Genomic DNA, 27127 nt, shown 5'->3' with positions numbered 1-27127 from the left:
CGTTTTGTCTAAGAAAAGCTATCCTTTCCTTGATGGGTTTACTTTTGAACCCTTTGCACTTGTTTAGAGGATGGGGCTTTTTATGAAGTGGGCAAAGTCTGTCAGGACCTTCAAAGGTGTTTACCTTGTAGCTGCTTGGACAGCCTGGGTCCTCAGAGGGAACAGTTGTCTTGTGGGTGATCACTGAAGTCCTATTGTAGGATCTAAGTGGCTTTTCTGCCTTTGGCAGTTGACTGCTGGTGATGAAGGAAAAGCTGGGATCACACCGGATCCTTGCTTGCTGCTGTACAAATCTAGAAAACACAAAGAAAGGGGGGAAGGGGACATCATGTTCTTCTTTGTATTTGGCTCCAACACTCACCCATTTTTCTTGTAGGTTGTGAGGTAGTTTCTCCACTATTGGCTTTGTACCGCTGGCGGTATCTAAATGTGCAAGTCCTCTTAGATAGCCTTCTTTTTTGGCACACTGGACTTCCCAAAGAATATCACCCAGCTCTTGCAGTTTCAAGTTGTCTTTGCTGTTTAGTTTGGGGAAAGACTCAAGTCTTTTCATTAGAGCACCTTCAATTGCCTCTGGTGATCTATATCTTTCCTCTAGCCTTTGCCAGGCCATAACAAGTCCTGCTGGAGGGTTAAATATATGTATCCTGCGCATCCTTCTTGCATGTTCTGCTGACTCCGTCCCAAGCCATTTTATCATCAGGTCCAGCATCTCGGCTGCTGATAAGTCTAAGTCTTTGACTGCATACAGAAAAGAAGACTTCCATGCCCAGTAATTCTCAGGGCAGTCATCAAACCTGAGAAAGCCCGAATTAACCATTTCTTTTCGGATAAGATATTTAGTGACATCTTGTGTACTCTGGTGTTTGGATTGCTGTAGTAAGGATTCATTTTTAATCGCTCTGGTACTGCTGGCCTCATGGGTTTGTTTTCGTTCACTCAGGGATTCTGCTGGTCTTGGTTTAAATTCAGCTGACTCTGGATTGGGGAACTGTTTTGTTGCATTGCTGTTTGAAAGTTCTTGGACATACTCCCTTATGCGTTCTACTGAGGAAAGGGGTTTCTCAGGCACATATGGGCTTTCGTGGATAGACCCACTTCCAGACCGTTCTATTTCGGCATAAGCTGCGGCCTCTGCTGCAGTGGCGGCGGCTGCACACTGACGCTGAAGAATATGCAACTTTGCTTCTTGTTCTGATTTTTCTTTTATAATGGCGGCCTCTTTCTCAGCAAATTCTAGCTGAACACGAGCTGCCTCTGCTTTGGTGCGAGCTCTGGCTAAAAGGGCACTTGCTGATGAAATCTGACTGGACCTTGCTGATCTAGACGAGTGTGAGCGTGCATCATCTTGCTGGACACTTGGCATGTCTTCCTGATCTTAGACTTATTCTGTCTGTGCAGTGACTCCTATCTCCAGGCTTGTTGCGCTGCACCTTTTCACTGTTCCGTTCTCAAAACACTGACTATGTGTGGCTCTAAACGGACAGCTAAACCCTTGTCAGAATCTCCAGCAAACAGAAGCCCACTTCTTGTGTTGTCTACCAAAGAATCAAACTTTATTTTATAGGTGAAACTGAAACACAATACAATGACAGCATATCAGTATACATAGAATAACTAGTGTAGCATAAATGACAGATGACACAGCAGAAAGGCACTTACAGGTGATGATGTCTCAAGCCCCTTGGGAGAGAAGCAAGCACACTGCATCCACAGTTAATAGAAATCTAAAATGGCTGACGAACTTCCTAAACCAAGAGTCACTTCCTGTCTGAGAGCTTACATATCCAGAGGAGAACTGCCATACATGTTTGCCACTAGATGGCAGTGGTACACTACATATCCCATATAAGTAATTATAATTCAATTAGCCTGTGAAGGCGCAACACATCCAATATTTACAGTAAGTGAGACATCCACATGATCCATGATCCATTCTGTAGAACTGTAGCAATGTCATTAATAACAGATGCTAATGCTTGAGTTTTTTGCTGCTCTAGTTTTCAAAATAAATTTAAGATGATTATTATAAAATATGTAAACTGTTTCAGGTCCTGTTATGTTTGGAAACAAAAAGAAAAACCCAATGGGAAAACCAAAGCTAACTGTAGCAGGTATGTATTCAAAACGTTTTACTGGTACTGTATGTCTCTACTTTTAACAATGCTACTTTGACTAAAATTTGGGGGGCAACCTAAGGCCCCTTTTACACTGATGTGATTTTGCTGCGCTTTTCAAGGGTGACATCGCACATGAAAACTATTCCCCATTAAATCCTTCATAACTGTTCACACTGCAGGTGTGTTGCACTTTGAAAAATCCTGCATGCTGCTTCTTTGTTGCAGTTTTTCAAAAGCGCACAAAAACGGCACCTTCTATAGTAAGTCAATGGGAACACATCAAAAGGAACCCGATGTACATCAGTGTCAAAGGGCCCTAAGCTGCACAAAAGAGCAGAAAAAGCACATCAGTGTGAAAGGCCCCTAAGGCCAAAATATTTATAATTGATTGTAATCTGAGCTTGCCTAAATCAATGAGTAAGGGAGCAAACATCTTTTTCTTTTGTCATTTACAGGTGTTGTTAAAAAGATACATAAAGGTAAGAGAAAGCTTATTTTGAATGGCAACTCTATAAGATGTGGTCTTTAACATCTGGGACACTCAAAAGGTTAACTGTGTGCTGTTTTACTGTGTGTGCTGTGTGTGTATTACTAGGGAAACATACTGCTGTGTATTTCTTTGCTGTGCAGAGAAATACACAGCAGCATGTTACTGCTGTCAGGAGAGAGACCTGTGTTGTTTACACACAGGTCTCTCCCCTGTCACTGTTTCTCAGCGATCGCTGGGTGCTGGCGGGGAATCTCCGGCCAGGAACCGGTGATTGACATCTGTAGCCACCAATGGCGGTGCGGGTAGGGCGGCACGCACATGTGCCCCCTACCCAGAGATGGAAATCACGTATATATACGTTATTTTGCACAGCCCTGCCGCCCTGTAGCAGTATTTCTGCTGTAAGGCGGCAGGGAATCAGTTAACCCCTTCCTGCCCAGTGTCATTAGTGCAATGTAAGTGCTTTTTATTAGCACTGATCACTGTATTAGTGTTATTGGGATGTCAGTGGCTGTTAGCAGGTTCCCTACAGTGTCAGAATGCCAGCCGTAGTCCCACCATAAGTCACTGATTGCCGCCATTACTAGTATAAAAAAATTTAAATTCCATTATATATATCACCATTTGTAAATGCTATAACTTTCACGTAAACCAATTAATTTATATGTATTGGCACTTTTTTTTTAGCAAAGACATGTAGCAGAATACATTTTGGCCTCAATTTATGATGAAATTTGTTTTTTTAAATCTATTTACTGAATATGTTTTAAAACATAATGTCAAAAATATATATTTTTTTTTCACAAAATTTTCAGCCTTTTTTTGTTTATAGAGCAAAAAATTAAAACAATGCAGAGGTGGTCAAGTACCACCAAAAGAAAGCTCTATTTGTCGGAAAAAATACATAAATTCCATGGTACCACTACCCATTCACAAAAAAAAAGTGTAGTGTGAAAAAAGACAGGAGACAGTCTTTGACAAGTCCTTTATGAAAAGAAGAAAAATAAAAGAATGCCCCCCAAAGTAGATCCAGCATCAATCATGATGTCCGCCAATGCCACTTCCCGGAAAAAAAAAGGCTCCGCTCCCGACACTGGCTCCTGGCTGCTCCGCTGGCTTGACAGTTCTTAAATATGTAAGGGGCGGGGCCACCGAGTGATATCACATGTGTGGCCACACCTCCTTGTGAATGGGTAGCGGTACCATGTACCCCATACTCATTCACTTGGGGGGGCCAGGATCTGGGGGCCCCCTTGCTAAAGGGGGCTTCCAGATTCTGATAAGCCCCCTGCCCGCAGACCCCCGCAACCACAGGCCAGGGTTGTGGGGAAGAGGCCAATGTCCCCATCAACATGGGACAAGGTACTTTGGGGGGAACCCCCCAAAGCACCCATCCATGCTGAGGGCATGTGGCCTAGCATGGTTCAAGAGGAGGGAGGCGCTCGCTCAGATGTACATCAGTGTCAAAGGGCCCTAAGCTACACAAGAGCGCAGAAAAAGCACATCAGTGTGAAAGGGCCCTTAAGGATAAAATATTTATGATTGATAATCTGAGCTTGCCTAAATCAATCAGTAAGGAAGCAAACATCTTTTTCTTTTGTCATTTACAGGTGTTGGCAAAAAGATTAATAGAGGTAAGAGAAAGCTTATTTTGAATGGTAACTCTTATAAGATGTGGTCTTTAAAGAAAATGTTTCCTTTGCCAATGTTTTCAGAAACTGTGGCCAAATTTGAACCATTAAACTTACCATCCATATGATGAAGACAGCTCTGCTGTTCCTGTGAAAGTCACGTATCACTACTCTTGACACATATCAGTGGAAATGAGAGCTTAGCTGTTGATTATTGACAGGTCTTAATTCTAACTTTGCACATTAGTTGATGGAGTGGATTATAAAAAGTATTGCTGTGTTTACATGATTGGTGAATGAAAAGGTTCACTTTAAAGAGTTACAAAGTTTCACTTTTTACTACAAGCATTCACTTAATAAACAGATATAGACATTTTTAGCAGAACTTCAGCATGCAGTATTTCCCCCTTAAATGCCCTCCCCCTTCCCCTGATACCCACCTTCCCAAAGTCCCCATCTTTAAAAAATAAACTTAAACCTTTTTACAGCAGTCTTTTTGCTGTTTTGGTTACATCGTGTAGCTTCCTTTTTGGGGGCAGCAGGGGGCAGGCATCATTTCAAGACTGAGTGGCACTTATGTAATAATGTGTGAGCATTGCTCAGTCCAGGAGTATTGTTAGCCCAGCATGTATGAAGATGCACCCCTAGCGGGCATGTAAACAACAAGTTGGGCTCACAGGTACTGGACCGGTGGCCCTCGACAACAGCAGAAACTGAAACAGAGCTAGAATGTGGAGAGGGTATTTAGAAGTTGTCAAAATGTTTTTAATATAGGAGGGGGGAATACAATTATTAAAAAAAAAGTTATTCTTTAATGGGCAATTTACACAGAAGTATTACAAAATGGGTGTTAGAAAACAACTCCAGGCTGTCAAAATGACAGCCAGAATTTGCAGGTAAATGCAGCCACTGTTGTTGAGTTGTGAGAGAGGAGATTAGATGAGGTTTGCCAGGGCATATGTGGTATGCCCAACGTCCACAACTTGTTAAAATATGAAGTTAAAAATTAAGCCACCTGGTATAGTCCATTCTAGAGTTGTACTTGTTGCATATATATATATATATATATATATATATATAGCCAAATGTGATGTAAGAATGCCTGTTTAAAATATAGTCTATTTCAGGTCCTTTTAGGCCTGGAAAAATGAAGCCGAAACCAAAACCAAGACAAACACATCCTAGTAAGTAATTTACAAGAACTATTTATGTGCATATCTATTTTTTATACCAGTGCAGCTTTTGACTGGCCTACTGAAGGATAAACAATCTATATTAGAATGATAATCTTAGGGTTGCACTAAACAGTTAAGGAACAAGCATCTTTGTTTTTAGGGTAATTGATATTACAATCTGTGTTTAAGCGCCACATCTCTAATATTGTAAATATATACCACAAAAAGACCTAAAAATGGGAACTTTTGATGCACAACATAATCCTAAAAACAAGGGGGGAAAAGTCATCTTTTTTGGTAGGACTTTAACGAAACAATTTACTTATATGGTAAATTTCAACAATTCAAAATAGATTTTTTTTTAAAAAAAATATGACATTTTATTTTTACAATCTTCAAAAATAAACATAAAGCTACAACACATATTGTGGCTGTGTAATCAAAGATGGTATTTCAAATCTAATCATGGATCATGCATGGTTCGCACTTGACGCGTTTCGAGATCACAGCCATCAAGCGTGCCTTGTCGGATAGACCTGGTATATTGCCCCATAGCGGGCTGTCCTTCACATTTCAATCCTGATTTTTATCAGGTCATCAACACTTTCTCACACAAATTCCTTGTGGTCAACGCTCCACACTCACACTGCCCTATCAATACCAGCCAACAGGTAATCTTGTTGACAGTGCATTTGGGTGGGGCCCCTTCAGGATACGTTTAGGCGGCATTTATCATCCACTGGTCTCAGTTTTTTCTTTATTAATTTTTTGTTTCATAATTTTTGCCTGAGATATATGAGAAATCCGTGGCTGTGTTCATATAAAAATGTGTTCTTAAATTTCCTGGCAGTTTTTACCTCACATGGAATCATGCGTCATGCCTTCTTGAGCAATTCTGAGGAAGAGATTTTTGTTGATCTTGAAACGCATCAAGTGCAAACCATGCATGATCCATGATTAGATTTGCAATACCATCTCTGATGACACCACCGCAATATGTATTGTAGCTTTATGTTTATTTTTGAAGATTGTAAAAATAAAATTTCATATTATTTTTATAAAAAAAAATCTCTTTTGAATTGTTGAAATTTGCCCTTAAAGTCCCACCAAAAAAGAGGACTTTTCCTCCCCTTGTATTCGTTAGGGATGTTGACACTCTGTGTATTATATCCCTTTAGGCAAACTATTCCTTTCTCTAATCCTAAAAACATGATTTATTTTGTATCAAAATTCAATATGTAAAACAACATTCTATTTCACAACAACAGTACTAAAGCGTGTAGAAAATGAAAAGTTTACAATATCAAGGAGCAGCAAATCTCTTTCCATGTGATCCAAATTCTTTGTAAACTTTAGGTTCATTCTTATCGGCTTGGGCTCAACATGTTTCATGGACTTAATCCACTTCCTCAGGAGCCATCACCATATAGACATTTGACTACTGATATAAGAGCAAATACAAACAATCAAAAAATAAAAAAACTCATATTTTTACATTCTGGCATAATAGAGCATCATATTGTAAGTGGATCGGGAAGGATAAGAGAGAACAAAAAGGAGAAGAGGAGCAGTACCCCCCGGAAACCCAAAGGGTTTAATGTACCCATAAATATATACATAAATGTTGCAAGTTAGGGACCTTAGATTGTACACCCCTTGAGGGTTAGGGACTGATGTGAATGTACAGTATATATGTGTAAAGCGCTGCGCAAATTGACAGCGCTATATAAGTACCTGAAATAAATAAATAAATCAAGACCTATGAATGAAAATTTACCCCCAAAAATAGGTAACTCCAAATATGCTAAGTGAATGGTATAGAGACCCTGTACTGGTGGACTTATACCGGCCTTTATTCGTATACTCCTCATACTGCAAAACAATTTCCTCCTAAATGATAAATATATCATTTAAAACCAACCATTATATTAATGGAGATGTATCCAATACCCACCTTTACACCTATATCCACTTCATGGCAAAACGCCTAAAGTAAGCTTCTCAGAATAGATCATATGCCCACAGCTGGCTTATAAGCAAAGCTGAAAGCTTCCTGTGTGATAATAACAACACATGGTAGAAAACTTTAGTATTCATTAGCTCCATCCTTAAGATGAAAACCATTTTTGCCTAAAGCAGGCTACACCATGGAAATTACCTTCATCTGCCAGGAACACTAGTCTCAATACCGGAGAAACTCCAAAGAGACTTTACAAGCACCGCTGAACAATGTAGTGGGTTTTCAGATTTGCTGGATCTCCACAGTGGACTCACAGGGGGAACTGAGAGTCTCCTATATAGTAGTAATAACAATAACAATACAAGATAAAGCGAATCTAAAAACCCACACTGACATGGTATGACAAAACTCATTTTAAATATTAACTCTTTAGAAGAATATGTTGTGCAACAATTTCCTTTGCCAATGTTTATAGAAACTCTGGCCACATTTGTACAACTAAACTTATTAAAAGCTCACTAGTGGATCAGTGAACAAAGTTTTTTTCTAGTCTATATCCAGAGATCCCATTAATGCCTCACTTGGTTTTCAGAAGGTGAAGCCAGACTGTCAATTACAGCCTATATGTCTAAGATACCCTGTGACAATCATATGTCACTGCTCTCAGTATATTCAAATGCCCAAGCAGAGTGGTTGGATGCAGAAATGAGAGCTTAGCTCTTTTTTGACAGATCTTATTTTTCACTTTTTACTGGAAGCATTTAAATAATCAACTCATTAGCCAAATTGGTAATATTTCACCAAAATTAAACAACTGGCAAGAGACAAGGTTGCAGGTTTAGCATTTAAATCCCCCCCCCCCCCGCCATCTTAGAATAAACCTACACATGCCTTTTTGCAGAAGTCCACTTGCTGGTACAGTGAGGTCATTGTAACGTCTTCTCCTTTCCCTGGTTCTTCCCAAAGAGGACCAGTGGTGCCAGGCAACAGATGATTCTAGGAAGAACTCTGGGATGTAAAGAGGGAAGAGAAACTTGGCACTTTTGTACTATAGAAAAGAGCACAAATATTTTGAAAAATGAAGTTCTTTTTAAATAGTCACAAGATGTGTGGTAGAAACCAAATCCCAGTAATCAAAATGACAGCCAGGAATTGCCAGAAAATGTGACAAAGGGAGGAGGAGAAGCAGGGTATATCACACACGCCAAAGTGATAGAGAGACAAAGAATCCTTCTGTACATGAAATACATAAAAGAGAATCCACTATTTATATTGTGCAGTGTTCAAGTAGGAGACATTAGCATGATCCATAACCCATTCTGTAATAATTTCAGCAGCTAAATCCAGAGTTTTTTGAGGGTTTTTTTTCATTCACTTGTTTCCAAATTGTATGCAAGAATATGCTATAAAAAATATAATCTGTTTTAGGTCATGTTGGGTCTGTTACCATGATGCCAGAACCAAAAACAACTCCTATACGTAAGTACTTTACATCATCTCTGCTACTGTGCAACTTTGTCATTGTTTTTACATTATTGTTTCTACCGATGCTGCTGGGTAAGACACTGAAGGATTTATAGGAAGAAAAGATTTATAACAGATTAGTAATCTAGGGGTTGCCTTTTTATTAACAGTTTGTTAAAAGTATTTTTTTTTTTACAGTTTGTAGGTGTGCAATGCTTGTTGAAAGTTATCTCAAGCCCATTTATTTCCACTTATATTGTATAAGCCATTTTTATGGAACTTCCTTTAACTATAATGATTACAATGATCATAAAAAATATGGTGCTATAATAAAAAAGAAGACAATAAATGAATGTTATAATTAAGAATGTAAACACTAAAATCTAAGCTAAAGTAGTTCTGACATAAAAAAGATAGAGAACCTTCAGTCTTCTGTCCACAAACACAGGAAGAACACCATTAGATTAGAGCAATGGAATCTGGATTGCAGAGAATACACAGTACAGTTACTTTTGTCCTAGCATCTTGCAGCATACTTGCACATGCATTTAGTTTGCACTTGAGATGCTTCTAAATTCCTTCTGCCGAGGAACCTGCTTTAAGTGGTTCTTACACAAACAACTGTGTGTTTGTAGGCAGCTGCAATTTGGAGCTGTGTCACTATACAGATGGAGCTCAATCTTTATGGAAAAATTGTTCCTTCTGAGATTACATTGTTACAGAGGCTGCAGCTGGCTGATTGATTGCTGCAACTTCTGATGACCTCTGGCAGTCATTTTGGTGTGAGAGTCTATAACTTAGGGTAAAATCATAAATGGAACAAGTGAGCGCTGAAAGTCAAGAAGCCGCTATAGCACCAAATAATACCAAATAATGTCTAAGACATAAATATAAAAAAGGTGCAGCGCTACAATTCCAAACAATATTGTAAAAACTCAATATATATGCCAATAATCATAAAATCATCATAAAAAGGGAGGAGCTACAGCATCATGACGTCACGCCGCTGCAACCACGTGAGTCCCGGCGGCCATCTTGGAATTCAGCTCATGGTCAGTTGTTTTGTTTTTTTCCCTGTCAAAACTGCTATGTTGGAATAAACATATACCTATCACAAAACGGTATCACGCTATTGGCCTCCTCTTTTCTGGCCTCCCTGTGAGCTTTTAACAACCCACAGAGCTACATGAAAGGAGGGATAGAGCCATAATGACAGCAGGAGTGAGCAGTGAGGGGAACTTCTGACCAGACCAGATCCATCCACATAGGAGCCTCCAGTTCATCCACAGAGAGTATTGTCTCTAAATGTGCAGATTGATTGCGTATCTGGTGAGTGCGCAGTCTTTATGATACCGGTTATTTCACCACAGTATTGGATGGAACATCTACTATTGGAGATATTCTGCTCTTCCACATTCACATTGGGACATTATTTATCACCGTAATAGCACTACTGGTCACTCAAAAGTGACGGACTTCATATTATCACAGAAGTCACTCCATTTGTATGAATTTTTTGGCACCTTGTCACAACGTCACTTTAATTTTTTGATGATTTTATAATTATTGGCATATATATTGAGTTTTTACAATATTGGTTGGAATTTTAGCGCAACACCTTTTTTATATCTATAACTTAGGGTGCCTGCACCAGTTGGGCTCACCTGGAGCGAGTGGCGGAGTTATCAGCACAGGGAGAGGTTCTTTGATTGAGTAGGGTCAGTGCAGGGATACCTCCACTGACATTCCAGTACTCAGACCAGCAATCAGAGACTCTCTCCAGTAACATAGAGTGCCACTACTTTAGCCTGGGTTCACATTGATGCGGTGCGGAATTCGCAGCAGTTTCACAATCGCACTCCATTTATGCGAACCTCTACAGGTGTGTATGTTAAGTTAACAACACCCCAAAATTTGTCCGCAAAACTCGGTGCGATGTGCATAATTGGATCGCATGGATTTGAATACCCATATGATCTGATTCTAGTGCGGACCAAAAAAAGGGTCCTGCACCTTTTTGGTGTGACTTGAGCAATACAACATGTATGGTTCAAATCGCACCGCACAGAATACGTATGTGATTTGCACAGGAATGCGGTGTGGTTCCTGTGCAAATCACATGCAGAATGCCGCACCGCACAAGTCTGAACCCAGGCTGATACTCCAGTTCCCCACCCCTCCAACAGAAGCCTTCCTCTGGTAAACAGGTTAAGCCTTGAACACTGCCACTCTGCAATACTGTGCCATTGCTGAGTAATATACTGCTAAAATACTGTGCTTTACTAAGTGTATATGGAAACTGTGTGAACATCCTACAGTTTGCTACTTAAATAACCATGCCTATGGTTACTATCTGCAAATAACCCTGTTAAGCTAGGTATACACTATAAGAAAATTGGGGCATCCCAAGGATGGTAATAATAATGTGAAAAACCTCAAACGACAAATGCTTTCTTTTTTTTGCCGTAGAAATGTGTAGCATAGACTATTGTTATTTGTTTCTGATCAGACTTTCATATCAGATTTTTCTCATACGAAAACAGTATATATTAAATGAAAATCATTAGTTCTGGTTGTAACGGAACCGGAACCCGACCACTCTTGGGTACCTTTCGTTATACTGCAGCTTCCCTGTCCGAACACAAAATCCACGGACCACACCCTGGAAATCCCTTAGGAAATAGACAGCACCCAGCTCTTCTTAAAACAGGAAGCTAACAACTCCTTTATTTTACACAAACATGTTTTATACAGAGGGCGGGAAACATAATCAGGAACAGGAAACACATCATCAGCCCGCCCCATCAGTGGGAGGGCTGCAGGAAACCACCCCCACTAACTCAAGACACAGAACAATGGGATGAAGCACATGGCAAACAAACAATGGACAGCCATGTGGCTGAGACAAAGGAATAACTACATGGCAGTAGACAATGGGCAACCATGTGGCAGGGACAAAGGAACACACACTATACACAATATCAAGACATTCACATTTACATACCCTGTACCCTAACAGGCACAGGGTCACTTAAACATAATGATTTGGGAAGATAATACAGCGGTCTCCCCACACCCAAAAGTCACTCCCGTCACACTGGTCACATACGAGAAAAAGTTAGGTGTTTGTTTCCCTTCAGAAATTTTCATTTGGAAAGTCTGAATTGGATGTCAAAAGTTGTGTACACGCTATACAAAAATTGACGATCGTTCCTCGCACACAATTTTTCACCCAATTTTATCATACTGTGTACCCAACTTTACCTTATTACAATGCACAAAATATTATACAACTTCCTGGACTGCATTTGTGATCTCTCCCAGATTGCTTATCCCAGCCCCAGGCCCCACCTATGTGTATAAAGTATACAAGCCCTTAATCTTAATGCTTGCAAAGGTTTATATACAGTATACAAGACATCTCCACCACCTCAAGACTACTTCAGGTGTAACACCGGCAATGGGTGCTTGTTTACACAGGGGATTGTCCCATCCAATAATTTGCAAGGTGTTCTACAAGGAAACCGCAGCTTTTCAGCACATAATTTTTTGTTCCAAGTGGCAAGACTCTCTTGATAAGGGCACACCACGTCCTTAACCCAACTCTATGATTTCAGGTTATGAGCTCTGGTTAAGGGCAAATAGTTGATTGACAAGGGTATTCCAAAGGGTGAAGTTGATGTCTTGTCTACTAATGAGCTACAGTATTTGTCAAGATCTAATATTGCCACTAAGTAAATTAAGAAACATACTTTTATTTTTTTGTAAGAAAGTTCTCTCTGCTGTTAAACGTTTCTGATCTCCCTCTCTGCTCTGACCTGCAGCACAATTCTCAAGTCATAGTGAACAGGTTTGCAGTTCCTGGGGAAACTACCATTTCAGGACATTTGATGGAGACTTTTACTACTACCCGGGCAAGTGCAAGTATGTTTTTGCCTCCCATTGTAAAGGAAGTCAGGAAGACTTTATCATTTTGTTCAAACGCTCTGAAGAAGATGGTGGTCCAGTCATCAGTTATATTTCCATAAAGATCCACGAAGTGATAATAGAAATTTCTAATAACTCTATGACACTGGATGGAGAGTCGTGAGTGATTTGTTTACTTGCCATTAGTGTGCTTTGAGAAATGTTAAATGACAAATAAAACAATAATTTCTTAATCTGTACTTGCAGGGTTATTGAAACACCTGTTGATAACGCTGGGGTTCTGATCGACAGAATTGGCGATTATGTGAAGATTACCTATTCTAATGATATTTACTTTATGTGGAATAGAGAAGATAATATACTGGTAATTATGCTTAAGCATGTTGACCTACAAAGTTCAGCATGTAACTGGTTAATGGTTTGTATAGCTAGACATACGCAGCTTCCTTTCAGGAGCATTTAGCTTGCTTTTGTGATCAATTTGAGATGCCACTGAGATCACTCTTAGTTTCTTTACAGGTGCATGTGTAGTGGCACAGTGGTGGGATCATTCCAGACTGGACTCAGGGGGTTAATGTCTAAATAGCATATGATGGCCATGTGACCCCCAGGGGAAATATCCTATTCTTCCTTGTGTGTAGAGACTTCTGCAGGGCGATTCATCCTTGCTTAACAAGTACCTGATAAAAGTTTTGTTTCAGGAAGACACATCCATAGAGAGGTTAGAAGGAGTCCACACCAGAAATGCCTTTTAACCGTTTACTTAATAGACAAGATATTTATGTACTTCCATTGAAGGTGGCATCAATTAGCTTACGTTATAAACAGTTCAGAGAGATGTGGCATGAGAAGAGAGACAAGAGGCCCACTACTCACAGGAAGGGTGTCTCAAAGTTTGACATCCCAAAGCATGGGGATGAGAGTAGTCCCAAAAATGCATAAAGTCTTTTAATTCAAATAGTTATTATTGAAAAACAAAGTTTTTAACAGATCAAAGTTAAATGCGTCAGTGCGGTTCACATTGAATATAGCAAGGTATATATTGAACATTTTCCCCACCATTAGGCTAGGGACGGCATCGCTATAGGCTTTGCTTACCTGAGAGGTATACTTGATGTCGCGTGAACCAGGGTTGAGCAATGTATAACGTACAGAACAAGTGAAGGATAGAAGAGGATTATGGGGGGGGGGGCATAAAGATTTTTAGATACTTTCGGCATTCCTCCCCAGGGGGAAGCTAACAATATAGGCTCCCTCCATACATGCTGGGCTATCCTGTTACATCCACAGGGGAAAAAGTCTCCTCATAGCATCTAACACAGGAAGCTCTCTGCCTTCCTAATATACCCTTACTAATATTCCCTTACTCCAGGTGACCCTTTCTAGTAGGAGTAGGGCTGCCATTTAACCCAAAGAGCTCCTAAACTGTCTATCTTTCAAGCTATGGGAGCATGCAGGGGCCAGTTATGGAACCTTCGACAGGCCACATCAATGTCCCACCCTAAACATGAGAACTGTAGTTGATTTGCTTTTAAGCTGCATCAACCTCCTTCAAGATGTTTTTGAATTTGCCAAGCTGTGTGGAAGGACTGGAAATTGAGTTTCAATTGATTGCTTTTCTTTGGTTAAAGTTTTGCCATACACAGCATCTACAATTTTCTCTTCTTCTACTTTTTTCTGCGCACATGGTAATATGAATGGACACTAAGAGCAATTTCAGAGGCATATCAAAATCATCTTAGATTTAAGTCATTTTTCCTTGAAAACATGCTGCAGTTGACTTATTTTTGTGTTTGAGGACTTAGTACACTAAGCCTAAGGAGCTGTAATGGTAACTCACTGTCTCGGACACAGTTCGGGTAATTTGCTAAAGAAGTATTTTATCATATCCCAAGTAGACCAGTGGAAATGAGAATATCCTTTGCTCATCCTGACTTGATGATTGAAAGAAACTCAGCTTTATCAAGTAAAAGTGAACAATGCACTTCTTTAGAAAGCCAAATCTAGACAGGAGGACTGAGAATTGTAGCTTTAAACCTGCGGAAAGTTTTAGGCAAATTTAAACTAAAATTCAACAAGAGATTTTTAAAATGTATTACTTTTACTGTGTTGTATTGATAGACATACACAATAAATAAATATATAGACCAACATTTAATAGGTAAATCAATATTAATACTCAGTAATCACTTCTTTCTTTTATTAAGCTGAAACTGAACCGCAATAAATATGGTAATCAGACATGTGGAATGTGTGGTGATTTCAATGGCATTAGTGGATTAACATACAATGGTAAGAATTTAACTGTAAATACATTTATGATATTTGTTGGAACAAACCCATTGTTGAAGAAAACATAATAGCACTTGTCAACAAAGAAAAAAAATCACAAAGGTTATTAGACAGGATATTGCTCTTTAAAGCTGACCTTGCAGAGCCTCCCACATATAATGTTCAGTCCCCTCTTATTCTAAAAATTGCTTGCTAAAAGTATTAGCAAAAACTACCTGTAAAGAAACAAAGTTAGATTTACTCTTACCTTACCTTTGTCTTCTGCATCACTGGGAGCTTTCATGGGGAATACAGAGCAAGCAAAATCTCATAAGAAGACACTACATGCACTGCAAGAGTGTCTTCATGTGAAATCTGAGCTGCCCTGCATTCCCCAGCATCTCGCCAGAAGTATGGTTTCACCCTCTCCTATGCACTGTAGGTGGAAAATGGGGTGGGGGGTAAGGTCAAAGGTATAAAGGGGTTAAAGGCATAGAGGGGTAAAGGTATGAATAATTATTAGGGTTCTATAAGATATATTTTAAGAAGAGCAGAAAATAAAACATCTGAGGGGGAGACAAAAACAGATTTAGAAGATAATAACCATTTATGAAAATAAAGACTATCAATGACTTATTGTCCATTTAACGAAGAAAAAACAGATTCCACACCTATAGAAATTTATGTTTATAAACTTAATTTTTTAATGAGAAAATGATCATCAGATAAAATAACAGAGGCATTTAAAAAACTCACCTATCTAAGTGAAGAGACCCTAATGTTAAACAGAATAAGAATCAAACAAATAAATGGTCCTAAATGCAGATGTGGCAGCTGTCAGCTTGTCATTAATTTATACAGGATTCCTGGTCTCAGCTTACACCAGTGACTCATGCTGCAGGAAAATGTTGATCCTTGTCACAGGAATCTGTTGTCCGTTTGTAATCACCCATGTGAATGTAACCTAAGGCTCGGTTCACACTGCTGCAACTTTGGATCCAACTTGTGAGACCCCAAGTCGCATGACATGTGAAATCCCATGTTAGTCAATGAAAGCTGTCTTAGTTAGCACTACTTAAGTTGCTCCGACGTTAGAAAAGGTTCCTGTACTACTTCAAGGCAACTTCTATCCGACTTGTGCCCATAGACTTTAATGGAAGTCACCTCCAAGTCGGATCCTCATTTATATTGATGTGATTTAGATCCGACATTACAGGAAGATTACCCAGGCATTCCTAGAAAAGTCACATCAAGTCGCATCAAAGTGGTACTCAAGTTGCCAGGAAGTCGCCTGGCAAAGTCACACTAAGTGGTGTAACTTTCAGGTAACAGTAGTGTGAACCGAGCCTTAGGGTGTTTTTATTTATTTGCTTTTTTAGATGGGGCATATTCTATTTGATTTTGTCTTTGCTAGTTTAAGGGTGTTCAACATACACTTGTTTCTGAACAGTTGTTGGAGAATGGGGCATTGCTAGGTAATCTATTCACACCCCAAAAACACAATGGGGTGGATTTACTAAAGGCAAATACACTGTGCACTTTGCAAATGCAGTTGCTCCAGAGCTTAGTAAATGAGATGAAGCTTCATTTTGCAAAGAATACTCAATCACATGCAAGGGTAATAAAAAAAGATAGTATTTTTGCTTTCACATGATTGGATAATGGAAGTCAGCAGAGCTCCCCCTCATTTACTAAGATCTGGTGAAACTGTACTTTCAATGTGCACTGTTTATCTGCCTTTAGTAAATCAATGCCACTGCAATGAGTGACAGAGGTGCTGCACGTAGCAGGAGTAGGAGGTGAGCAGGTCCTGCAGGAAAACAGTAATAGAGCTAAAGAAACTAGAAGTAAGGTACCTATGTCTTTTATTTCCTAAGTGGCTGAGCAGTACAATCACAGCACATACAGCAGTAGTTGAATGGCTGACAAAATGTTCTACACCTAGTTCTCAAGTGCAGAAAAGCCAGACATCTGCCAGAATTACTAATGCTCCCTCTTTCTCTTTACCCTGCTTGAGGTGTTCATAAACATTTTGTTTTTTCTATAACACAACATAAGTTTTAACACATCCCCAAACTTGCAGTTTAAAGAACTTGTATATCTTCATTGCAGTCCTTGAAACCACATGAAAAGGCCCTTTCCCTGCTGTATGTTAATTTTTTTTTACATTTTGGCATTTTCCTCAAGGCAGTTGGTTTTGAGCTCTTCAAAATGAACAAACTGAATATAAAGATTCACCCCGACAGATTTCAACAGGGGGTTCAGGGAAAAGTTTGGATTTTCAAAATTTTGGCATAATGTCCCACAACTAGCCACAAATCTGGGTATATTCATTTATCCCTAGTCATAATGATATCATCATGCTAACCTGCAAATCCATCATCTCCCTACACATCAGGGGCCTGTTCCTGTAAGTGTAAAGACCACTTCTCACAGTGCAAATCATTTAATGTCCTTCAAAACCAAAACCCCCAAGGACTCTAGTGTGGAAATGGAGGTGAGGAGAAAACTGTCCCCATAGAACCCTAAGGGGGCATGCTAACAATATAAAAAATATTTGTCCCTAGGGGCTCGTTCACATGTGTGTTGATCATGAAGAATGAAGCAATGTTCATTAACGCTCCTATAGCATTTATGATGTGTTTATGAAGTGTTGAAAAAGCTTCATGGATGCTCAATAAATTCCTATGAAAGTGTTGCTTTTCTAGGGGGAAGTAATGTAGACACGTGTGAACGAGCACTTACAGTTGACCTGGTGTGGTTTAGAATGGAAAATTTTATGAGTCTGAATAGGGCAGGGGCTTTTCCAAAGCATAGGGTGAGGTAAAACGGAAAGGAAGAGTGAATGTTTGTGGATAAGTGGCTCTCAACCTGTGAAATGAGCCACAGTAAAAATACCTACTTATAGCTCAGGACGTGGTGCGTATCAAGACAGTCAACCGGGTAATATGTGGATACAGGTTCTAAGGGAGTAAGCCTTGGTGAAAGACCTCTAGGCATATATCAAGAGGTATCTCAGAAAAGAGAACATTCCCCAGGATCAGGATATGTCTAGTCAATCATTGCTGCATTGGTAGGTGGTAGATAGTGGTGGTTTTAAAGTGCCTCCAACAGGCCCAAGTTCCCCTGAATCTCTCGGGATGTTTGGGCAGGGGCTTTTCATGCCATCGTTTACACATTCACAAGTTTCAAATGCATGGAAATCTATAATTTTTTAATTGAAGGTACTTTTGTAGTTATAGTAAATAACAAAAAATAAGCAATGAAAAGCAGAGAAATGATAAATACAGGTTAAAAAAATAATGGCTGGATGTCATCACGATAGAAGCACATATTTGCATCATGCCCTGGTATTCAGCACAGCAAGCCTCTCAACCTTTAGAAAACTTTAGGGCCATAGTCAAAATGAATGAAAAATGTAAACATAAGGCGGCTGTATGCAGCTGGATACTTTTCTGAGCCATTCATGTGTATAAGGCTGTATGTGTACAGGGCCCTGAACATAAGGCTTTCTGTGGTCAGGACATACATCCCTGTACATTTAAGGTATGTGAGTATTGCTAGGAACAGTGTAAAGCTGCATACAGCTGCTGTATATTTCTGCTTGTCATTGATTTTGACAGGCTGCTAGCAGCTTGAGCGGGATTTTTTAGTTTTAAAAGATCGACTGTATAGCATATCTCATCCTCATCAAACATCTGATTCATCACATCTCTTTGTTAGAGCTGTTTGTTCTCCCAAATATGTAGGAAAGTCAGAAGATGTCATGTCTACTATACAGTAGCTGAAAAATTCCTCATTTCCTATCTGCCAAAATGGAATGACTTGGTCAGCATATCTACATGGGGGATTTTTTAGAATGCATCCGTTTCATACAATAATTATTATATTAATAATAAGAATCATAAGAATACATTTCTGTTTAGGCATTAAGGCCACTGCAGTGCAGTATGGAAACCTGCAAAAACGGAACGGACCAACGGAAGACTGTCCAGATGTTTCCCCTCCTAAATCAACTCATTGCACAGATGCGGTAAATAGAAACTTTCATAAATGTGAAAAAATGCACAGTTCACTCAAACACAGAAGGTCAAAATTCAGACACTGCCCCCAACCATAGATTTCTCCTAAATGTTTGATTTTTGTTGGACAGTAGAGATTTTCTAAGGTTGGGGGTAAAAAAATTATTGTAGTCAAATCAAGGGTAATTTTTGGGTACAAATGGTAGAGTGGCTGAAATGTCTTAAGGGTTTCATGAATGTGCCTTACCACTTTTCTGTGAATACAGATTTTACAGTTCTGAAAACCTTGTACATATGTGTATTTAGAGTAAATCTAGCACAAACCAAGCACTTTAAGATAGGAAAAGGTTGGAAAAATCACAAATGTTGCACTATAACGGAGAAGTGTGGTTAAAGCTCTTTTGGCCACTGCGGGTCACAGGAGTGGACTTAGTTCTGCACTCCTGTGATCCAGATTTAGGCAACAGCTGGCTAAAGCAGACTCAAGAACTGAGCAATGAGCAGTTTTCGTTTTTGAAGAAAGCACTTTATTCAGCATTCGCAATAAAGTGGGCATTTTATATTGTTTACAGCACTGGCACCTAATGTTTATCTGAAAGTGGAAAAACTTTTCTTGATATCATTAACTGGTGGATTTGGAAGAGGTAATTAAATGTGGATTGGCTGCACAGTATATTGATTGCACTTTATGGTAAAGCACTTTATTGTTTGTGATAAGGTTCATAGCACTAGCTATTTTTAGCCACATAAATATTTTATTTATAACCAGTAGAACTTGTTCTCTGATGAAATATAGGAAGTGCGTAACAGCTTAACCTGTTGGCGCCAACTGTACGCAAATATGCAGCCTCTCATCGGCATCGGCTTGGCATTGACACCAAGAGGACCCATATTTGTGTACCCAAGGTAAACACACGTGTCGAAAGCACGCACCCGGCACATTTACCAGCTCCTCAAGGAAAAGGTCCCGATCACTACTTGCGATTGGGACCTTTCTGATAATGTGACCAAAGTGACAGCCAATCATGGCGGTCACATGACCCTAAACCACACCCACCTTCTGGTGTCACAAACCCCTTAAAGGGTTGGTGCCAGCACCAAGTGTTTACAGTGAAGGAAATAAGTATTTGATCCCCTGCTGATTTTTAATGTTTGCCCACTCACAAAGAAATGATCAGTCTAAAAATTGATCAGGGCATTGAAAATGGGTCATGGATGCGTGTTCCAGCATGACAATGACCCAATATGCACGACCAAGGAAAAAAGGAGTGGCTCAAGAAGAAGCACATTATGGTCCTGGAGTGGCCTAGCCAGTCTTCAGACCTTAATCCGATTGAAGATCTGTGGAGGGAGCTAAAAGTTTGAGTTATATAAATATATACTCCTGCGCCACAGAACAATCCCCACCCCTAAAATTTGAAATGCTGCTGTGCACTAGTGTAAACACCAAGTCATAAAAATTATATAATAAACAGCGCAAAACAATACCCAACAAATTTCACATAATAAAGGAATAAAGTGAAAAACTCATATTTTGATTTAAAGTGTCCAAAATGAGTGTGTCCAAAAAATATATATATCAAAAATATAATAAATATATGTATAAAAAAATATAAAAAATATATAAAAAGCTTTTCTCCAACTTCAGAGTACTTCACCAAAAACGAATAAATATATATTGTGGTTATCCTTCTGTGATACGTGCTTTCACCATCCACCAGTGAAAAAACCAACATTAATCGCACTCACCAGATTATGGCGAATAGTAGAGATGAGCGAATCGAACCAGGCGAAGTGGAATTCGTTTCGAATTTCAGGAAAAATTCGATTCGCGTCGAATCCGAATATTAGCATACTTCGGGTGCGCGAATCGGATTTTTCCCGATCAGCCGGCAAAAGTGTCCCTGCAGAGAGCTCCGCTATTTCTGACAGTTCTCTGACAGTTCCTTCACATGTACAGCGGTTGAAACATTGTATCTATTTGTTTCCATTTAGGATACAGATGTTTTTATTCGGAAACAGATACAATGTTTCAACCGCTGTAAATGTGAAGGAACTGTCAGAGAACTGTCAGAAATAGCGGAGCTCTCTGCAGATACACTTTTTGCTGTACTGGAATACTTCTTCTTTTCATTCTTCTTTTCATTCTTCTCATTCTTCTTTTCATTCTTCTTCTCATTCTTCTTTTCATTCTTCTTCTTTTCATTCTTCTTTTCATTCTTCTCATTCTTCTTTTCTTCTTCATGAAAAGAAGAATGAGAAGAAGAATGAAAAGAAGAATGAGAAGAATGAAAAGAAGAATGAAAAGAAGAATGAAAAGAAGATGAAGAATGAAAAGAAGAATGAGAAGAAGAATGAGAAGAATGAAAAGAAGAATGAGAAGAATGAAAAGAAGAATGAAAAGAAGAAGAAGAAGAATGAAAAGAAGAAGAAGAATGAAAAGAAGAATGAAAAGAAGAAGAATCTTTTCATTCTTCTCATTCTTCTTTTCATTCTTCTTCTTCTTCTTTTCATTCTTCTTCTTCTTTTCATTCTTCTTTTCATTCTTCTTCTTCTTCTTTTCATTCTTCTTGTTTTCATTCTTCTTTTCATTCTTCTTCTTTTCATTCTTCTCATTCTTCTTTTCATTCTTCTTTTTCTTCTTTTCATTCTTCTTCTTCTTTTCATTCTCCTTTTCATTCTTCTTCTTTTCATTCTTCTTCTTCTTCTTTTCATTCTTCTTTTCATTCTTCTTCTTCTTTTCATTCTTCTTCTTCTTCTTTTCATTCTTCTTTTCATTCTTCTCATTCTTATTTTCATTCTTCTCATTCTTATTTTCATTCTTCTTTTCATTCTTCTTCTCATTCTTCTTTTCATTCTTCTTCTTTTCATTCTTCTTTTCATTCTTCTCATTCTTCTTTTCTTCTTCATGAAAAGAAGAATGAGAAGAAGAATGAAAAGAAGAATGAAAAGAAGAAGAAGAATGAAAAGAAGAATGAGAAGAAGAATGAAAAGAAGAATGAAAAGAAGAATGAAAAGAAGAAGAAGAATGAAAAGAAGAATGAAAAGAAGAATGAGAAGAAGAATGAGAAGAATGAAAAGAAGAATGAAAAGAAGAATGAAAAGAAGAAGAAGAAGAATGAAAAGAAGAAGATGAATGAAAAGAAGAATGAAAAGAAGAAGAATCTTTTCATTCTTCTCATTCTTCTTTTCATTCTTCTTCTTCTTCTTCTTTTCATTCTTCTTCTTCTTTACATTCTTCTTTTCATTCTTCTTCTTCTTCTTTTCATTCTTCTTCTTCTTTTCATTCTTCTTTTCATTCTTCTTCTTCTTCTTTTCATTCTTCTTCTTCTTTTCATTCTTCTTCTTCTTCTTTTCATTCTTCTTTTCATTCTTCTCATTCTTCTTTTAATTCTTCTCATTCTTCTTTTCATTCTTCTTTTCATTCTTCTTCTCATTCTTCTTTTCATTCTTCTTCTCATTCTTCTTTTCATTCTTCTTCTTCTTCTTTTCATTCTTCTTTTCATTCTTCTCATTCTTCTTTTCTTCTTCATGAAAAGAAGAATGAGAAGAAGAATGAAAAGAAGAATGAAAAGAAGAAGAAGAATGAAAAGAAGAATGAGAAGAAGAATGAAAAGAAGAATGAGAAGAATGAAAAGAAGAATGAAAAGAAGAAGAAGAATGAGAAGAAGAATGAAAAGAAGAATGAGAAGAAGAATGAGAAGAATGAAAAGAAGAATGAGAAGAATGAAAAGAAGAATGAAAAGAAGAAGAAGAAGAATGAAAAGAAGAAGAAGAAGAAGAATGAAAAGAAGAATGAAAAGAAGAAGAATGAAAAGAAGAATGAGAAGAAGAATGAAAAGAAGAATGAAAAGAAGAATGAGAAGAATGAAAAGAAGAATAAAAAGAAGAAGAAGAATGAAAAGAAGAATGAAAAGAAGAATGAGAAGAAGAATGAGAAGAATGAAAAGAAGAATGAAAAGAAGAATGAAAAGAAGATGAAAAGAAGAAGAAGAAGAATGAAAAGAAGAAGAAGAATGAAAAGAAGAATGAAAAGAAGGAGAAGAAGAATCTTTTCATTCTTCTCATTCTTCTTTTCATTCTTCTTCTTCTTTTCATTCTTATTCTTCTTTTCATTCTTCTTTTCATTCTTCTTCTTCTTCTTTTCATTCTTCTTCTTCTTCTGAGGATGAGGATGAAGAAGAAGAAGAAGAAGTAGGATGAAAATAAGAAGAATTCCAAGCCGGCAAAAAGTGTATCTGCAGAGCTCCGCTAAGTGTATCTGCAGAGCTCAGCGGTTGAAACATTGTATCTATTTGTTTCCATTTATGGAAACAAATAGATACAATGTTTCAACCGCTGTAAATGTGAATGTCAGAGAACTGTCAGAAAAAGAGGAGCTCTGCAGATATACTTAGCGGAGCTCTGCAGATACACTTTTTGCCGGTTTGGAATTCTTCTTATTTTCATCCTACTTCTTCTTCTTCTTCTTCTTCTTCATCCTCATCCTCATCCTCAGAAGAAGAAGAAGAGGATGAGGATCAGGATGAAGAAGAAGAAGAAGAAGAAGAAGAAGTAGGATGAAAATAAGAAGAATTCCAAGCCGGCAAAAAGTGTATCTGCAGAGCTCCTCTATTTCTGACAGTTCTCTGACATAGAACTGTCAGAAATAGAGGAGCTCTGCAGATACACTTTTTGCCGGCTTGGAATTCTTCTTATTTTCATCCTACTTCTTCTTCATCCTCATCCTCATCCTCTTCTTCTTCTTCTGAGGATGAGGATGAGGATGAAGAAGAAGAAGAAGAAGAAGAAGAAGTAGGATGAAAATAAGAAGAATTCCAAGCCGGCAAAAAGTGTATCTGCAGAGCTCCTCTAAGTGTATCTGCAGAATAGAGGAGCTCTGCAGATACACTTTTTGCCGGCTTGGAATTCTTCTTATTTTCATCCTACTTCTTCTTCTTCTTCCTCTTCATCCTCATCCTCATCCTCTTCTTCTTCTTCTGAGGATAAGGATGAGGATGAAGAAGAAGAAGAAGTAGGATGAAAATAAGAAGAATTTCAAGCCGGCAAAAAGTGTATCTGCAGAGCTCCTCTAAGTGTATCTGCAGAATAGAGGAGCTCTGCAGATACACTTTTTTCCGGCTTGGAATTCTTCTTATTTTCATCCTACTTCTTCTTCTTCTTCCTCTTCATCCTCATCCTCATCCTCTTCTTCTTCTTCTGAGGATGAGGATGAGGATGAAGAAGAAGAAGAAGAAGTAGGATGAAAATAAGAAGAATTCCAAGCCGGCAAAAAGTGTATCTGCAGAGCTCCGCTAAGTGTATCTGCAGAGCTCCGCTAAGTGTATCTGCAGAGCTCAGCGGTTGAAACATTGTATCTATTTGTTTCCATTTATGGAAACAAATAGATACAATGTTTCAACCGCTGTATGGAGTGAATGTCAGAGAACTGTCAGAAATAGCCTATTTCTGACAGTTCTCTGACATTCACTCCATACAGCGGTTGAAACATTGTATCTATTTGTTTCCATTTATGGAAACAAATAGATACAATGTTTCAACCGCTGTATGGAGTGAATGTCAGAGAACTGTCAGAAATAGCGGAGCTCTGCAGATACACTTAGCGGAGCTCTGCAGATACACTTTTTGCCGGCTTGGAATTCTTCTTATTTTCATCCTACTTCTTCTTCTTCTTCTTCTTCATCCTTATCCTCATCCTCTTCTTCTTCTTCTGAGGATGAGGATGAGGATGAAGAAGAAGAAGAAGAAGAAGAAGAAGAAGAAGAAAAGTAGGATGAAAATAAGAAGAATTCCAAGCCGGCAAAAAGTGTATCTGCAGAGCTCCGCTAAGTGTATCTGCAGAGCTCCGCTATTTCTGACAGTTCTCTGACATTCACATTTACAGCGGTTGAAACATTGTATCTATTTGTTTCCATTTATGGAAACAAATAGATACAATGTTTCAACCGCTGTATGGAGTGAATGTCAGAGAACTGTCAGAAATAGCGGAGCTCTGCAGATACACTTAGCGGAGCTCTGCAGATACACTTTTTGCCGGCTTGGAATTCTTCTTATTTTCATCCTACTTCTTCTTCTTCTTCTTCTTCATCCTCATCCTCAGAAGAAGAAGAAGAGGATGAGGATGAGGATGAAGAAGAAGAAGAAGTAGGATGAAAATAAGAAGAATTCCAAGCCGGCAAAAAGTGTATCTGCAGAGCTCCGCTAAGTGTATCTGCAGAGCTCCGCTAAGAAATAGCGGAGCTCTGCAGATACACTTTTTGCCGGCTTGGAATTCTCCTTCTCATCCTTCTTCTTCTTCTCATCCTTCTTCTTCTTCTCATCCTTCTCCTTCTTCTCATCCTTCTTCTTCTTCTCATCCTTCTTCTTCTTCTCATCCTTCCCCCTCTTCTCATCCTTCTTCTTCTTCTCATCCTTCTTCTTCTTCTCATCCTTCTTCTTCTTCTCATCCTTCTCCTTCTTCTCATCCTTCTTCTTCTTCTCATCCTTCTTCTTCTCATCCTTCTCCTTCTTCTCATCCTTCTTCTCATCCTTCTCCTTCTTCTCATCCTTCTTCTCATCCTTCTCCTTCTTCTCATCCTTCTCCTTCTCCTTCTTCTCATCCTTCTCCTTCTTCTCATCCTTCTCCTTCTTCTCATCCTTCTCCTTCTCCTTCTCCTTCTCCTTCTTCTCATCCTTCTCCTTCTTCTCATCCTTCTCCTTCTTCTCATCCTTCTCCTTCTCCTTCTTCTCATCCTTCTCCTTCTCCTTCTCCTTCTCCTTCCTCATCTCCAAGGGCATTTAAATTAAAGGTACAGTGTTCTGCACTAATTTAAAGGCTCTCTGAAGCCTAGAAACCCTTTTTATAAGTTAAATTTGTAGCGAATAAATTCGCATCGAATCGAATTTCTTCCTCAAATTCGGCGAATCAGCCGAATCGAATTTTTGAATAATTCGCTCATCTCTAGCGAATAGTAAGCCTTTTAGGACTTTTAGGGATCCTACACCCCCTCTTATAACCTCCAGACCTCCATTCCACCACACCAGACTAGGATGATTCTTCCACCTCCTTTCTCCAAAACCGCTCCACCGTTGTGCCAAAGAAGAAAATATTGCATATAGTGTGATATTGCTAATGACCTCCTCTTAAGTCTATAGTAATAATGCCAGGTCACTCATGGTTCACAAAATCATTAAAGGCTTTTTATTATATAGCCTCCATCGGCCAAACACAGTCAAATACCATCCAGGATCAATTTCAGAAATCCCACAACTTGCTGTGCAGAGGATGCCAGTATGTGTGACAGACAGATCCCAAAATGGCTGCTGGAATGCACCGCTCAGCGTGCGTTCCACTCACCGGAAGTGATGTATGACGTTCAAACAACGGACCGGATGTGCGTCAACGCGTTTTGCCCCTCCCACTGGGCGTTCTCAAGACTCAAGCGATTTGCAAATACAGTGACTTTTCCTTTGGCACTTCTATTTCCTATCCTGTTAAAGGAGAAGTATGGCCAAATCTCTTTTGGCCATACTTCTCCTAGGGATCACTTGAGTGCACTTAGTTCTGCACTGCTGTGAAACAGCTGACAGCTAAAGTCTGCTGTCATCTGACATTACAGAGCTGGTGCAGGCTCTGTAGGGATCCTGACAATAATGTCGGGATCCACCCAGATGCCACATTGACAGATGACTCAGCTTCTCAGTGTGCCGCTGACAGTTTGAGCCAGCTGCCCTGCCCCTTCACCTGTCTGGCTCTCCAGTGAGTGCTGAAGGGGCAGAGCACAGAGCGGTGACTGACAGTCACCAGTCTGTACTCAGAGCAGACCCGAGAACAGAGCGATCAGCAGTCTTTGATCACTTAGTTCTCGATGTAGAGCTGGCGGGGAACAGCTACAGCTCAAATCCATGCTGTAGCCATCTAGGTGAGTATGCATGTTTTTCTTTCTTTTTTTTTTAATTTCCATATTTCTATTTTAAATCTGTATTCCAGGTATGGTGTATATTGCATTGGTCCAGCTTGGGCCAATGTAAGTATTCATCATCTATACCTGTGGGACTGCAGTGATGCAGAGAATCACAATAGTAGTC

General features: G+C 39.0%; 1 protein-coding gene across 1 annotated transcript in view; it reads left to right on the top strand.

Annotated features, from left to right (window-relative positions):
• Positions 1–2059: 2059 nt before the first annotated feature.
• The window catches only part of LOC149445619 (mucin-2-like), a 124678-nt gene continuing 99610 nt past the window's right edge, over positions 2060–27127 (top strand). Inside the window, 8 exon segments of the mRNA XM_089653505.1 lie at positions 2060–2114; positions 2576–2599; positions 4221–4244; positions 8805–8855; positions 12665–12926; positions 13014–13131; positions 14975–15059; positions 18965–19071. Of these exon segments, the coding sequence (XP_089509631.1) occupies positions 2060–2114; positions 2576–2599; positions 4221–4244; positions 8805–8855; positions 12665–12926; positions 13014–13131; positions 14975–15059; positions 18965–19071 (726 nt within the window).

This window comes from Staurois parvus, unplaced genomic scaffold (genome assembly GCF_062004578.1).
Source record: "Staurois parvus isolate SC_StPar_1 unplaced genomic scaffold, SC_StPar_1.0 ptg000715l, whole genome shotgun sequence".
Taxonomy (NCBI): domain Eukaryota; kingdom Metazoa; phylum Chordata; class Amphibia; order Anura; family Ranidae; genus Staurois; species Staurois parvus.
The sequence above is the reverse complement of the archived record's forward strand: the minus strand, read 5'-3'. Positions and strand labels throughout refer to the sequence as shown.